This window comes from Cololabis saira, chromosome 21 (genome assembly GCF_033807715.1).
Source record: "Cololabis saira isolate AMF1-May2022 chromosome 21, fColSai1.1, whole genome shotgun sequence".
Taxonomy (NCBI): domain Eukaryota; kingdom Metazoa; phylum Chordata; class Actinopteri; order Beloniformes; family Belonidae; genus Cololabis; species Cololabis saira.
The window spans coordinates 20,225,897-20,240,414 of record NC_084607.1 but is presented as its reverse complement, the minus strand read 5'-3'; the positions used below and the strand labels follow the sequence as shown (position 1 = coordinate 20,240,414).

General features: G+C 39.6%; 1 protein-coding gene across 4 annotated transcripts in view; it reads left to right on the top strand.

Moving 5' to 3' along the window:
• Positions 1-14,518, top strand: part of prkcab (protein kinase C, alpha, b) — a 145,827-nt gene that overhangs the window by 48,592 nt on the left and 82,717 nt on the right. For all 4 annotated transcript variants that reach the window (XM_061711166.1, XM_061711164.1, XM_061711165.1 and 1 more), the window contains exon 3: positions 13,181-13,263. In XM_061711166.1, coding sequence (XP_061567150.1) covers positions 13,181-13,263 — 83 coding nt within the window. The remainder of the gene's footprint in view (positions 1-13,180; positions 13,264-14,518) is intronic.

The window sequence follows — 14,518 nt, the reverse complement described above, 5'->3', positions numbered from 1 at the left end:
TATGCACTGAAATTCAATTTCCAGGTCTTTGTTGTAGCTGCAGCCCAGCTCATTTCCTCTCTCTGCAGGAAAACGCTGCTTGCCAGTATATTACGTCGGCACTTCATCTCCCAAGGGTGGTAGCAAAAGGACGGACATTCGCTGTATATTGTGATATACTGAGGCAATTTAGCCCACAACAGGGCTGTCACAGCCTGTAATTGTAAAGCAGTCTTCCCGTTCTTGGACAGGATTTTTTTTTTTTTGTTAAGGTGGAATTTGAAGGTGAACCAACTTGCCTTCCTGAATCTGGGATACATTTCACATGCTGCACAAAGCATTGGCCTTATTTGGAGTTGGACATTCATTAGATTATCCTTCTCTAGGATAGGTTTATACTTACATGACTGGACCTGTACATTTTGGACACAAACTGTGAATGTATTTCTGAAAAGTCATAGATATAAACCTTGAATTCAAACTTGAGAAGTTTTTTTCTCTCTCCCATAAGGACAAAACACAAATTGATATTGGATTTCTTTTTATTTCTGTTCATTTCTCTTGTTTGTTTGTTTTTTGTGTGTTTTAACTGAACATTCACGTGTAATTCACATTGTATTTAAAGCGACACTACGTAACTTTTCCACCTTAATATCATATTTCCAGAGTCATTGTGATGGTACATCAACTTCCAACAGGTTTAATGACACCTTTGTCATGGTCTGAGGGGTTTGTATCACCTTCACTGGCACTATGTAACTTTGAGGAGCATGGTAGGAACCCTGCCACACTAAAAAACTACAAATCGTTACGACTTTGACTGCTTTACGGCATACGTCACTTCCCCCTCCTTCCCGATTCGCAGTCGAGACGAAAATGGGCGGGGCGTGGAGCGCAGAGCTCAGCAGAAGCTGTTGCTGTGTTATGGCTGCAGCAGCTCCACATAACAGACGTGGGGAAAAGACCCTAATGGTTTAACTTTTCAACGGTTTCCTGCTCGGAGGCAGAACCACACAGGCCAAGTATCTGATATAACAAAGTAAAAGAGTGAAAGAGCCGTCGGCTCGCTTTGGATCGCGGCTGTAACGACCAAACACACAGTAAAGCATGATTTATGGTTCTGCGTTAAATCGACGCAGACCCACGGCGTAGGGTACGTGGCGACGCGCAACGTACGGTGCGTGTCGCCGCGTACCCTACGCCGTAGGCTCTGCGTCGATTTAACGCAGAACCATAAACAGCCTTAAACCACAAACACTCACACAGACGGGCGTCAGATCAAAACTCGGGTTTTATTCCCCACTTCGCCAGCTAAACGCAGTTGCTCGCCAGCTCTCTGCGGAGCAATTAACCCCAATCTTCAGATAAAACTAGTTTGTTGAGGAAAAAATATTAACTCTATTTGTAGCTGCAGAGGAAAAAAATAATCTCACGAGGAAAACAAAAATATTGCTCACGCCTCTTCAACATAATATAGCAGTCAAAAAAAAGAAAAGAGAAGTAAGAGGGATACAAAACATGTACTGTATGTTGTACTATTATACAAATTTATTGAAACACATGGCTCTTCAGGGATTCAGGGATCTCTTAGGGATTTCATATGGATCCAGACCGTTAATAATCATTATTTTCTCCATATACCGCTCCCTGGCTTCCTTGTTTAAGGTATCCCGGTAAATTCCAGTTCCTTTCCAGCAGTTTAACATCTTTTTTTGCGTTCCTTCTGTTCACTTGGTGAAACAGAAAAGCGTCCTGTCTTCTCTCATCAAAACAAATGCAGCGACGGGACAGGAGTTTTCCAGCAGTACGCGCTGGTGCTCATGGGAAACGTAGTGTTCTTTCTGGTAAAACAATACCGATTTTGTCCACAAGATGCCGCCAAACTCAGAAAAGCTGAAAGTTACGTTGTGCTGCTTTAATTCACATTTATAAATAACTTTTACATTTTCTCCAAAACTGCTGCTTGAAATCCATTAAAAAAGTGGTCCAGATTACTGGAAAAAATAAAAAACAACCAGTTCTTAAATAGAGTTCTGTATTCAAAACAGGGCAGCAATTTTCAAAATGAAATCAGACATAACATGGATAACATGTACACATGTTTTATTTTTCAAAACTGATTAGTATGTTGGGACTGGCTTTTACCAGACTGTGTGGGGGACATAAACCAAAAATAGATGGAAAAAAATGTGTGTGATGTATGTTCAACGGAGTGATTGCTGTTTTTGAGTGTTGGGTTGAGTTTGTTGTCCTGAATGTTTTGGTTGTTTTTCCTTTGTTCCTTTTGTCCCCTTAAAACTTGCCTGGTCTGGATGCTCAGGGACAAACTTCATCTGTGGGTGCACAACTGGGAAAAAAATTCAAAAGTTTTTTTGATAGTACGCTCATGATGTTTACTGACTGATTAAAAATTAAATTAATTTTTGAAATGCATACAAAAAAGCTAAATGCAGTCCTATATTGTAACCCAAACGTAAGAAAAGAAGGTTACAGTGGGGTACAGCGCAGCAGTCATGGACTTTTGTGTAATTGGAAGTGATATTTACTAATGAATAATACATCTGCTTTAGGCAAGAAGATGATACTGAAACTTTACAGGTCCAAGAATATGTGTACTACATCATATGTATGCAAAGGTGTACAGTGAAATGTTGGACGCTTTCCCTATTCCATCAGTTAAAATATGTTTGATGAGGACATCATTTTTCTGGATGATATTGCATCTTGCCAGAGACCACAAGCTTTTCTTAGGGAAAGATGTATCAACTTAATGACAAAACCCACAAATAGTTTAAATGACAATCTAATTGAAGACCTTTTGTTAAAAACATTCATCTTGGAAACCAGATTTGTCCATCCCTTTATTAAACAATGAAGAAGTTTGTTTTTTGTTGATGAAGTTCATGTTTTTTTTGTTTGTTTTTTTCCCTATTAAAAGGTCTTTTTTGTAAAAGTCTACTAACTACCCTTGTAAGTGCAAACCAGACGGAGGCTTGTGGAAGTTATCAGGATGGTTCACAACCGTTGAATATACTTACTGTTGATCTTTGACCTTTATCAAAATTTGAAGAGCACTTGACTCAGGCGGACACATCTCTCCACCTCGTGAAGGCTACTGCACGTGTATCGGCCTGTTGCAGGGTTCTTTCCATAGCTATACTACTGCTTTTCTACCCCTCCCATTCATGATGTACACAGGCTCGTGGCAGGAATAGCTTTTCATTCATCATTCACTGATCTCACACATGCAAGCTGGCTTCAGATATGTTTGTTGTGTTTGCACAACATATGCTGCCGGTGTATTTTTAGTGTCCACTGGCAAGGTGTAGAGGAAACGTCTTCCCTTACTTCTCCATCATGGTGCGGTGGAGTACACTCTGTTCCAGTTCTGGCCAGAATGAAGCCTAAAAATAACCGGGAGCGAACAATGCACCTCTCTCATCGCTCCACTCCTCCCCCCTCTTCACCTCTACCTTTTTTCTTACCTAAAATTACAATAAATCTACAAAGTTTTACAAAACTTGGTTGGGCGGAAGCTGCTGATTAGTATTTCCAGGTTAAAAGATGACTGGAAAGGTGCAGTCATGAAAAAGAAAAAGGCATAAAAACCTTTAATTCCTTGAATTAGAGGTTTCTTTAAGTGCATTTGCATTTGTGAACGCAGCTTTGTTAAAGGGAAAGTTAGTTTTTTTACAACCTGGACCTTATTTCTGGCATTTTTTATGGTTGTATACTCACCCAGGCAAGTTTGGTGTCATTTGGAGTCCTTCGGAAGATATTAGGGTTTTTTGTGCGAGCCGCTTCTCCATATAACGGTAGTGAACGGGGCACAGCGGGACACAGACGATGCAGCGTCTAAATAACACATGATTGCGGCGAAACTCGTTCATTTATTTTATGAATCACTAGATCTGCTTCCAGGACCTGTTGTCTACATCCGGGGCTGTGTGTATAACAAGGAAATCAGTTTGTAAACAAGACCTCTGAACTCATGACGTCATCTCTGTGCGCGCACTCTGTCCTCCGTTCAGTGAGCTCTTCAGCCGTATACTCTGGCTCAAAACGGTAAGGACGTCCATCATATTCAAAGTCGTCGTCCACAACCTCAGAATTTGACAAATATTCAGACATGTTTCAAATAACTAACAGTAAACTAACAGTAGCGAACTCCAGCTGTACACAGAGCTGTGTCTGGGATGCGCGCACAGAGATGACGCATCGTCTGTGTCCCGCTGTGCCCCGTTCACTACCGTTATATGGAGAAGCGGCTCGCAAAAAAACCCCTAATATCTTCCGAAGGACTCCAAATGACACCAAACTTGCCTGGGTGAGTATACGACCATAAAAAATGCCAGAAATAAGGTCCAGGTTGTAAAAAAACTAACTTTCCCTTTAAGGTCTAGCCAGTGACAACGTCTTGACTTTGACTGGGACTTTGTCACACTTTATTCTTTCGTGTCTTTTCTTTTACTTTCTGTTGTAGCTTTGCTGATTGTTTAAGGATCATCATTCTACTGTGTGGTCAAACTGTAACTGTCAGACAGATGGCCTCACATTTTACTGAAGAGATATTCAGAAGAATTAATGTTTGACTTAGTTACTGAAAGGTCTCCAAATCATCACCCCTCCACCCCCGTGCCCGACAGTTAGTAAGACATGTTTCTGCTGATATGCTGGGTCTTGATTTCTTGAACATGCAGCTGTGCTTTATGCCCAAACATGTCTGCTGTGGTCTCACCTGTCCAAAGAATGGTTTGTCCACATGGATCTTTGCAAACTTTGGTCTTTGGTCAGGTTCTGCTTGGAGAGAAGAGAGTTTCTCATGGTAATTCTTCAAAGCAAACCATACTTGTTTACTGTTTTTCAAATTGTGCTGTCATTAACTGATCCTTGTGAAGTCTGTGATGTATGAACAATGGTGAAGGCCAATGAACAGTTTTCTACACAGAGCATACAGTGGTTGTTTGCCTGGATAGTGTGAACACATATGTTTTTACAGTCGCATGAAAGCCAAACCTCTGTAGATTGACACCAACGCGTGTCGGCTTGCGCCTTCCTCAGGGTGTATGTCATCATACACCCTGAGGAAGGCGCAAGCCGACACGCGTTGGTGTCTTTTTAGTATGTAACCCAGTCAAATAAATGTTTTTTAATTTTTTCAAGCCACCAGAGTGCCTGCATTTTTTCCTTTTGAGATTACTGTTGCACCCATTGCAAGAGCACCGGTGGTTGTGGGGACACCAGCAGCGCTCCTGTTATTCAGTTCAGTTTTTTATCCTCTGTAGATTGGTTTCCCTTCCTTTTTTCTACCTATTGATGCAAAGTCTCAGATACTTTCCTCTGTTATTCTTGTGGATCTCAGATCAAAACCTCCCCTCTCTATGTGTTCAGTTGCACTCCGGGGTCCTTGATTGATTTAACGTCTCTGGGTAGTTACTTGTTGGTGCATATTGCCACTTCCAGAGTGTCATCTGGTCAGCAGCACAATGTGATTCTAGTAGTAACTCTGTTGATGATCAATTTTTACCAGATTAGCCAAGGCTACATACACACTTGAAAGGACCGGTGGAGAAGGAGACAATGAGGAGGTCTGATACCACATGCGTGGTATCAGACCTCCTGTACGAACAGACTCTTCAATTACACATTCAAATGGGGATTGTAATATGCTTTACCCGGTTTGGACACACACATAAAAAATGTATTTATATTTTGTAAGCTGTTTTGTAATGCCAAAGCTCCTTATCCCAGTGCTTATGCAATTAAGCTGATTAAAAAAAAGCACATAGTAATTAATCATAATATCCCTGATGATACAGTATGTCACTGTGTCACCTGTAGCTTAACACAGATTCCTCTGAAAGGACTAAACCATCTACAGGCAACAAGTACTCTTCTAAAAGGTTTAAAGTGAGAAAATAATGAAGCACTCCTCAGGGTTAATATGTCCTTATCTTTATTTCACTTGAAAGACAGGAAATCAATACTTTGGTTAGCTTTTAAGCAGAAATTCTCTTTATTTTTTAATTTCTATCCTTTAGAGTTACAATATATCGACAGTAACAAAATAGCCCATCTCTCAGTTCTTGCTTGGAAGATTTGCATCCAATCTCCCTGCAAAAGATTTCTACTTTAGTGAGGTTTCAGGTCTTGCGAGTGGTGACAGGTCTGTCCATTTGCGCTTTATACCCCTATAAAGAAGTCACCCTTTTTCTCTAGATCAACTGCAAAGCAGACCAACAGGTTTCGTCCAGAACCTGATTCCATTCAATTTAATTCAGTTTTTTCCTCCACTATTGATGTTCAGCATACCATGACAGATTGATCCAGATCCATGCACATCAGTCAAAGAGGTTTTCTTATCACATTTTCTCATGTTAGCCATAAATGTTCTTCAGTGAGTTCATGAGTCCATATTACAGGCTTCCACAATAAACCAGACTTGTTTCTGAAGCCTTCATTTGTCTAGAGAAATCACCGTACCTTTTCTTCTGATCTTCCATGAAGATTGTATTTATGCAGGTACAGGAAGTGAGAGTTGTAACAAGGTTTCGTAGGTGAACCTGCAGAAGGATCGTTAACGCTTTGACCCAGCACAACAGACCACCACCTCAAAGATGTTTTGACATCAAACAAGGGTTTTAAATTGCCTGTTTAAAAATCCAACGAGAATTTCTCAAAGAACTTCTTAAAGAAAGTTTTAATTTCCTGGTATTTAACCAGAAAAATGTTGGCCTTTCCAAGCTTTTGATGCAAAGTTTGCAGAATCTTCCTGAAAATCTCCCTCACATAGAAGCTTTGATATGCCTCTCGAGCAAAAAAATCTCTGTCTCCAGAGGCTCCACTTGACCTCCGGGCATTTCTTAGTTTGATCCTAAAAAGAGGAGGCAGTTATTTGAAAACACTTTACCGTCTTCCTATTTCCTTCTTTTGCTTTGTGGGCTTCCATTATTTTCATTTTCAAATTTCCTGGCAGCTGCTTAGAGGAGCCCAAGGCTGCTACTCGTTGGAAAATTAAATAAAAGAAATAAAATTAAAATAAAAAAATAAAAAATATACATATATTAGAAAACTTTTCTACATCTTTAAAACCTGCACCCTTTGAATTTTCCAAACAATTGGTTCCTTGATGCAGAGACTGTGCTGCAAAGATGCGTTGGAGATCCCCTCTTTATTCAGCCCCTACTCTCCACCTCTGTTTTCACAATGCACCCACAAAAGATGTGCTTTCATAAAGCATTATGGGGTGCTGCACTCTAAAGACGGTCCCTTTCTACAACAGAGAACTCTTCAGGGTTAATATGTCCTCATTTTTATTTCTCTTGAAAGAGGGAATGGCAATATTTTGATCAGCTTTTAAGCAGAAATACTCTTTTTGGTCCCCTCGAGTGTCACACCAACGACTGCTTTATTCAGTCAGGAGTGGATCAACTGTAAAAAAACAAAACATTTTCAACTCAAAATGACGAATCGAGCAGGTGTTGACTCCTCCAGGCTGATAAACATGCTAGCAGATTCAGCTGTGTAGTTAACGCCCCCTGTCAAGTGGCGAAGTTTGTAATACTTTGCTTCTCCAATCAATGCGGTCATACCTGGTGGTATTTCTTGACAGACCGCCTTTAACCTGACTGACACCTGGCTCGGCGGCCCAACGCCCCTGGCGAGCAGTCAGTAGGTCCGCCTCTCACCATTCCTTTTGATGAATGAATGAATGAATGAATGAATGAATGAATGAATGAATGAATGAATGAATGAATGAATGAATGAATGAATGAATGAATGAATGAATGAATGAATCTTTATTTTGGCTTGTACACACTTTTTTACAATACAAGATGAAAAGGTAAAATAAACATTTCTTCTGCTGAAAAAGGTGTAGGCTGAAGCCGTAGCTTATAGTGCCTACCCTTTTTATCTTATGATCAGCTTAAATATGAGACATTAGCATTATTCCGTGGAAACAAACAATGCATAAAGAATACAAAAATAAATAAGACAAAATATAAAATTGATAGCTTATTGATATCAAACCATGCCTTCACATTTTTCAGTTCTCCTTTCACCACATTCAGCAGCATCGACATTGATGGACTGATTTCGAGTTTGCACCCATTCTCATGGCTCTGTTGCATTTTTCTGTATTGCCATTTCAAAGACCAGTCTTTTTCGCTCCTGTTACGCATCCATTACACCTTAAGAGGTTGTAACAGAAATGTAAGAGCAGCTGAATAATATCTTACTCCGTTCCACACAATAAAACACTACGGAAGCGAAGGGAACTGCCAGTGTGAATAGGGCTGAAGACTGTGAGAAGGGCCTGGTAAAGGAGTGTTATCAACACTGTTATCTCCCAATGTGACTTCTGCAATATGAAGGCCATATTATTCCACATCCTCATCTGGCCATATTACTTATTGTGGCTGTGAAAGGTTGCATGATTTATTTGTCTCTGAGTGATCCTGCGATGGACTGGCAAAGGTGTAACCCGCATCCGCCCAACGACAGATGGGATAGACGTCTGCCTCTCTGCGACCCTGATGAAGTATTTATAGAAAATGGATGGATAGATGTGGCATTTTTACTTTTTTCTGTTTGCATAAAACAAAAACAGTTAATAGATTTTCCAATAAAATGTGTGAAATGATGTCATCTTTAACTTAATACTCTCTATAGATCGATACATCTTCTGCTCGTTCTTCTGCTCACACTGTTTCAAAGCTTTTGCAGAAGAAACATGATTTTATTTGGTCCCAGCCGGTGGCAAACAAGTATAGATTTAAGATGTGTGAAGTGTCTCTGCTGCTTTGTTCTTGATTGATGGGATGTACGTAACCTCCCATTAGCTAACAGAAAGCCTCTGTTTTTCAACCATTGCAGCATATTGGCTCTCTCTTTCTTAAGACTGCTTTTAGATTTATGTGAGTTTCATTGTGCACGCATGCGCCCTAAAGTCAACGCCAAGGATTATAGTCACAGAGAAACACTGTCTCTGCCTTTGCTAAGCTTCTCTCACACGCAAACACACACACACACACACACACACACACACACACACACTCACAGTCTACAGCTAGATTTATCCCTTTCACTAAATAAATCTTAGTGGCCCTTATTCACCTCTGAACCGGGATCAGTGTCAAGCCAGCCCTCAGCAGAAACTCCAGCGAGTCTAAAATCAAACGGGGAGGGAACAAGTAGGTTTTGGGTCTGACATGACTCCAGACATCATCAGAGAAACCTGATAATTGCACTAAGAATTAATCCTGCTGAGTAACTGTGTGCTACAGAAGATGAAAAATATGGAGGGAAGTTGTTGTGTGCTGGATACGCTTCCTTTGTGTGCGTGCAAATGCTTTCTTAATTTCACAGAAAACTGTGTGGGCAAGATGTGGGATGATTGAAAGTTGGAATTTTTGGTTCAAATGAATGTTAAAAGGTCAAATCAGTGTCAGGAAATGTACTTTACCTCCAGTTTCAACTATTTATTTTCAAGAAAAAACAACTTTCAATCAATAAATCAAGATCAATAAATATTTATAGCCATACAATTTTATGTACATTTTATATTAGTGTTGTGTAATCATGCATGTCAGTAAGTTTGATTTTTTTGGGGGGTTGTTTTACTTTTAAGCCTATAATGCCCGATGTATCCTGTTTGATATATGAATTATGAGACCTCGGTCCCCATATCAAAAAGGAAAACAAAAGTTTTATACAAACCAAAAAATTATTTAAAATAAATCAAACAACTAAATAGAGAATTGTTGTGCCACAACGGGAGTGATGGTTCAGTTAGAGTTATTAATAATTTTCCTAAAAAAGATGACTTCAAAACGAATCAATCAAAACGGGGCAACACCTAACTCTATCAGGAAATAATAACTAAACAGCATAATCAGTCTCAAAGCAGCTGTTATTACGGATGTGTGAACACATTTTCTGTAGCACATGTCAAACTGTAGCCTAGTGGTTACAGAGGAGGGCTGGAGTCTGGAGGACCCTGGTTCAAGCCAGGATTGCAACCGAGGTCAACCACTTAGGGCCCCTGAGCAAGGCCCTTAACCCCTACTTCTCCCCGGGTGCTATGCTGCTCCTAGTTTGACCAGAAATGGGTTAAATGCAGACAATAAAATTTCCCCATTGTGGGATTACTAAGGGAAAAATGTATTTTATTTTAAGTAGGAGGACTGGGTGAAACAAATGGGAAAAAGACGGCATAAAAAAAAAGAAAAAGGACTGTAGCCCAACAGAATACGTAAACCTACCCTATGTATTCATAATGATAAGAAAAATATTATTTAGAAATTGTTAAATACAAAAGATGAAGACATTATTTCATATGTGAGGCATTAAAAGGTTAACTTTTTTGACTTTATTGATTAAATATGTTTCTTTTCCTATGCAAACAACTTTAACAAAATATTTTCACAATGTGAAGATTTAATTAAAGCATCCAGAAGTTAATGAGCTCATGATAGCTTCTCAAGTGCAGAAATGCTCGTCGTGCTTTGTGTTTTAGGTTAGCTGCTGCTGTGTCAAAAAGTCAACGTCAAGGTTCCCACAGGCTATGGTTATAAACTTTTTGCTGTAGTGTAAACGCTCATAAAAGTTTAACAAAATATTACGTGATACATAATACATGAAAAGCACTTCTCCTTTACAGCACCATGGCTCTTTCTGACATGTAAGACTGAGCCCACAGTCTGGTCCTCAGGCACGTGGAAGTAGAGCCACAGTAGAAACAAGCAAGTGTTTTTTAAATAGTGAAACAAAATCCTGTGAGGAGGAACCAGAGGAATGGACAAACACTTCTGTGACTTCACTCTCGTGACTTCATAAGTGTCTGAAGAGTGCTTTTGAAGTGGATGTGAAGTGGTATTTGGAGGCTATGAGGGACACTGTCATGGCTGGAGCTTTCGCATCGGTCTATTACAAGTAGGGCTGCAGCTATCGAATATTTTAGTAATCGAGTATTCTACTGAAAATTCCATTGATTAATCGACTAAATTATATAATACAGAAGGTTCATGGCTGTGCATTTAAAAACCCTGAACTTATGCGCTATGTTAACTTAATTTTACCTTGTCTAGGGTGACGGTCCTCCGCTCTCGGAGTAAACTGGGTGTTGGTGGAGATGCTGCAGCATTGAGGACGTACTGTTGTGGTCTGCTAGCGCTGTCTTACAGTGAAGACATGCAACAGTGTCCAGCTTGAAATGCTCCCACACTTTTGACATTTTCTGCCTTTTCTTTTAGTTAAAACCAAACATATCCGCCGCCTGTTTCTTCTACCTTTACGTGCGTGGCGTCAGCGCGTTGTGCCGCATTAAACGTAGTCCGGGGCGAAATACCCTGCTTTGAGCTGGCAAAATTAAACGATTCCTCGAGGCAGAGAAAATTCTTCGATCATTTTTTGTAATCGAATTACTCGAATTATTCGAGGAATCGTTTCGGCCCTAATTACAAGAATACAAGAAAGAATACAAGAAACCTAAAAAAATAAGAGTGATTATGCTCTCTTAGTTTTTAATTCCGAACTTGGATGTTAAGTTCACAGAGAATGCTAAGTGCTAAGCAGCTAAAGTGACCACCACGATCCATTATATGTCCCAATAATTCGTACATGTGTGACTTTATACACTTTTACCTGAGTTGATACATAAACATTCACCTCCCATACAGTTATCGTGGATGTAAAATCTAGATTAGGAGACCAAAATATTGTTTTTGTTTACTAGACTGTCAGTATGCTTATTTCTCCTTTAAGGTTTGACATTTTAACATAAGGGTCAATAGAAATTGAGTGCTTTTAGCCTCCAGTGGTTCTTTGATGAACTTCACAAAGTTTTTGGATTCACATGTAGCTTCTTGTGTGCCACCTTCATACTGGGCTCTGATTCATTCACTTTCAACCACTGTGAAGTCTGCCTAATTGAGTTTCACATGTGCGGTATCTAGTCATGACACCCTTGACCCGGTGAAATTCATCAGCATGGTACAATCACCAGAGTGACTGCGAAACATGAAGTTAAATGGATTAAAAGATAGCAGCTCACAAACCGAGCACTGATGCTGTGACCTCAGCTTACTTCTGTTTCTGTGAACTGTACTTTAATAAAATGACAAATGGCACAGATAAAGAATTCAGAGCAGGGATAAATCTCTGTGGGCCACTACTCTGCTGAGCTTTTTATATCCCTCCTCACTGTTTATGCTCTGCTTTTTGATCCTTACAGTAAGAGATGTTTTTCTTGCTGCGACTGAATCAACATTAAATCACTGTGTGAATACCCATGTGATGAATGTACAACCGGCTCCATCCATCCATCCATCCATCCATCCATCCATCCATCCATCCATCCATCCATCCATCCATCCATCCATCCATCCAGATTCTTCCATGGACATTTGAAACCTCCTGCTGTTTCTTGGACTTCTCAGTGAACAATTTTCTGTTGTTTAAACAATGCCTGTCAGATTGTCTGGCAACTGTTACTTCGCTGGCAAAGTTGGACACAAAAGTGCACATGAACAGGCAGGCAGCTTGACAATGAGCGACTGAGACAGATCGCGTGAGAGCGAAAGATGAGAAGAATGCTGAATTTCAACCAATGACAGAGAAAAATACAGTCAGCTTGTGAGTGAGCTGTCACAGATGTCCTCGTATTTTTTTTATATTAGATTTTTTGTTCTTCCCCCTTGATCCGTAGCTGCATCCAAATGTAAATGGCACTGTTACTGACGTGAGAGCAGCATCAGGTGTCATGTCAGCGATGCCACGCTGTTACGCGGACAGATCCCAGTTCAGTGGGAGACAATCGTCATCAGCCCCAACAGATTGGGAAGAGCTGGAAGCTGCACAACACACAAGTTATCAGAGTGCCATTTTTTGTGTGGGTGTGAGTGTGGGTGCACACGTGCATTTGTTTTTCTGTGTGTCTGTATGAGAGCACTTTGCCAAACTCACTTTGAGATTGATTGATGACTATCTGCTTTCTTACTGTGTTTCTCTCATTGTTCTCACATTGTTGTCTGACATCATGTGAATTACTCGTTGTGTTTATATATTTTTACCTTTTGAAGCTAAAGCTTTCATTGTTGAATGCACTCTATGAGCATTTCACAACAAGATACAATAAACAGCAGAAAATGCCATCTCAAATTATTGAAATTCCCCTCTTTTTTTCCTCATTTTCTCACAGTGTGCTGTTTTGTGGTCCACAAACGGTGTCATGAGTTCGTGGGCTTCTCCTGCCCTGGAGCTGACAAAGGTCCTGACACAGATGTAAGTTAATACTTCATGTCTAACTTCACCGCTCAGCAGTGTGTCTACATTCAATTCAACTAAATTCAATTTTATTTATATAGCGTCTATTACAACAGAATTTGCCCCTAGGCGCTTCCCAGAGACACCAGAACATTAGACCCAGCAATTCTTATTATTATTATTATTATACATGTTTTCAATACTCACATACCTGATGTAACATGTATAACAACCCAGAACAGCCGAAAGAAATTATGTAAAAAGGTAAAATCCATTTCAAAAATAAAGACTGCTCAATTTCTAGACTTGGATGATGTAATTAGACTGACAAACCCAACATTCACAGTCATAAAAAACATCTGTAAAGCTCTTCAGAGTTAAGATTTCATATTCATAAAACAGACCTCTGAAAAATCAGGTTTATTTTCATCACTTCATCAGAGTGAAAGTTTACTGTACAAGAAACGTAACATGGGAATACTGACAGGCATATAAAGTAGTCCACCCAAGCTGGAAGCAAACCCAGAAGCACAATCTGAAGCTTTAATTCAAACGTCCTGGTGCTGTCCTTACCTCCTTTCTACCAGGTGTAGAAGTATTGGCATTGAATGGCTCATGGGTGCTGCTGCATGTGATTTTACCTGTTTGTTAGCAATATTTCACAAAAACTACTTAGCTGTATTTCATGAAACCTGGCTGAGAGTCAGTGCATGGGCGGATGAAGAACCCTTTAAATTTTCCTTTGGATCGGAACCACTTTCCTTAAGACTGCAAAATTTAGCATTGGCCTTGGTGGATGAAGAACCCTGTGCTTTTTTTTTTAATTTGCTATCTTTAATTTTCCTTAAAGGATATTAAATAGCCATATATAAAAAATATTGTCATCACCTTTCATAAAAGATGTAATCCGCTTTTGTTTTTTTTTAATGTGTGCAAAAGAGCAGTCACCATGTTTTCTCCTCTGCTCCACCTGTTGCAGGACAGTCATGATATTGTTGCTTCTGTTTCTGGCTTTTCTGTTGCTATGCAACCAAAACAGGAGAATGAGTGAAATAATATGAAAGCAACATAAAATTAATGACGCATGTGTGTGTCTGATTTCATGTTAGTTTTTTTCATGTTTGGTAGAGATGAATGCAAACATGTCTAACTGTTGAACAAAGGGATGACTGTTGGTTTCAATAACTGTAATGAGTTGTTTATCTAGTAATATTGATTAAAAATAATCTTAATAAAATTTCTATGAATCTCATTGGTCAAAATATCTCCGAGA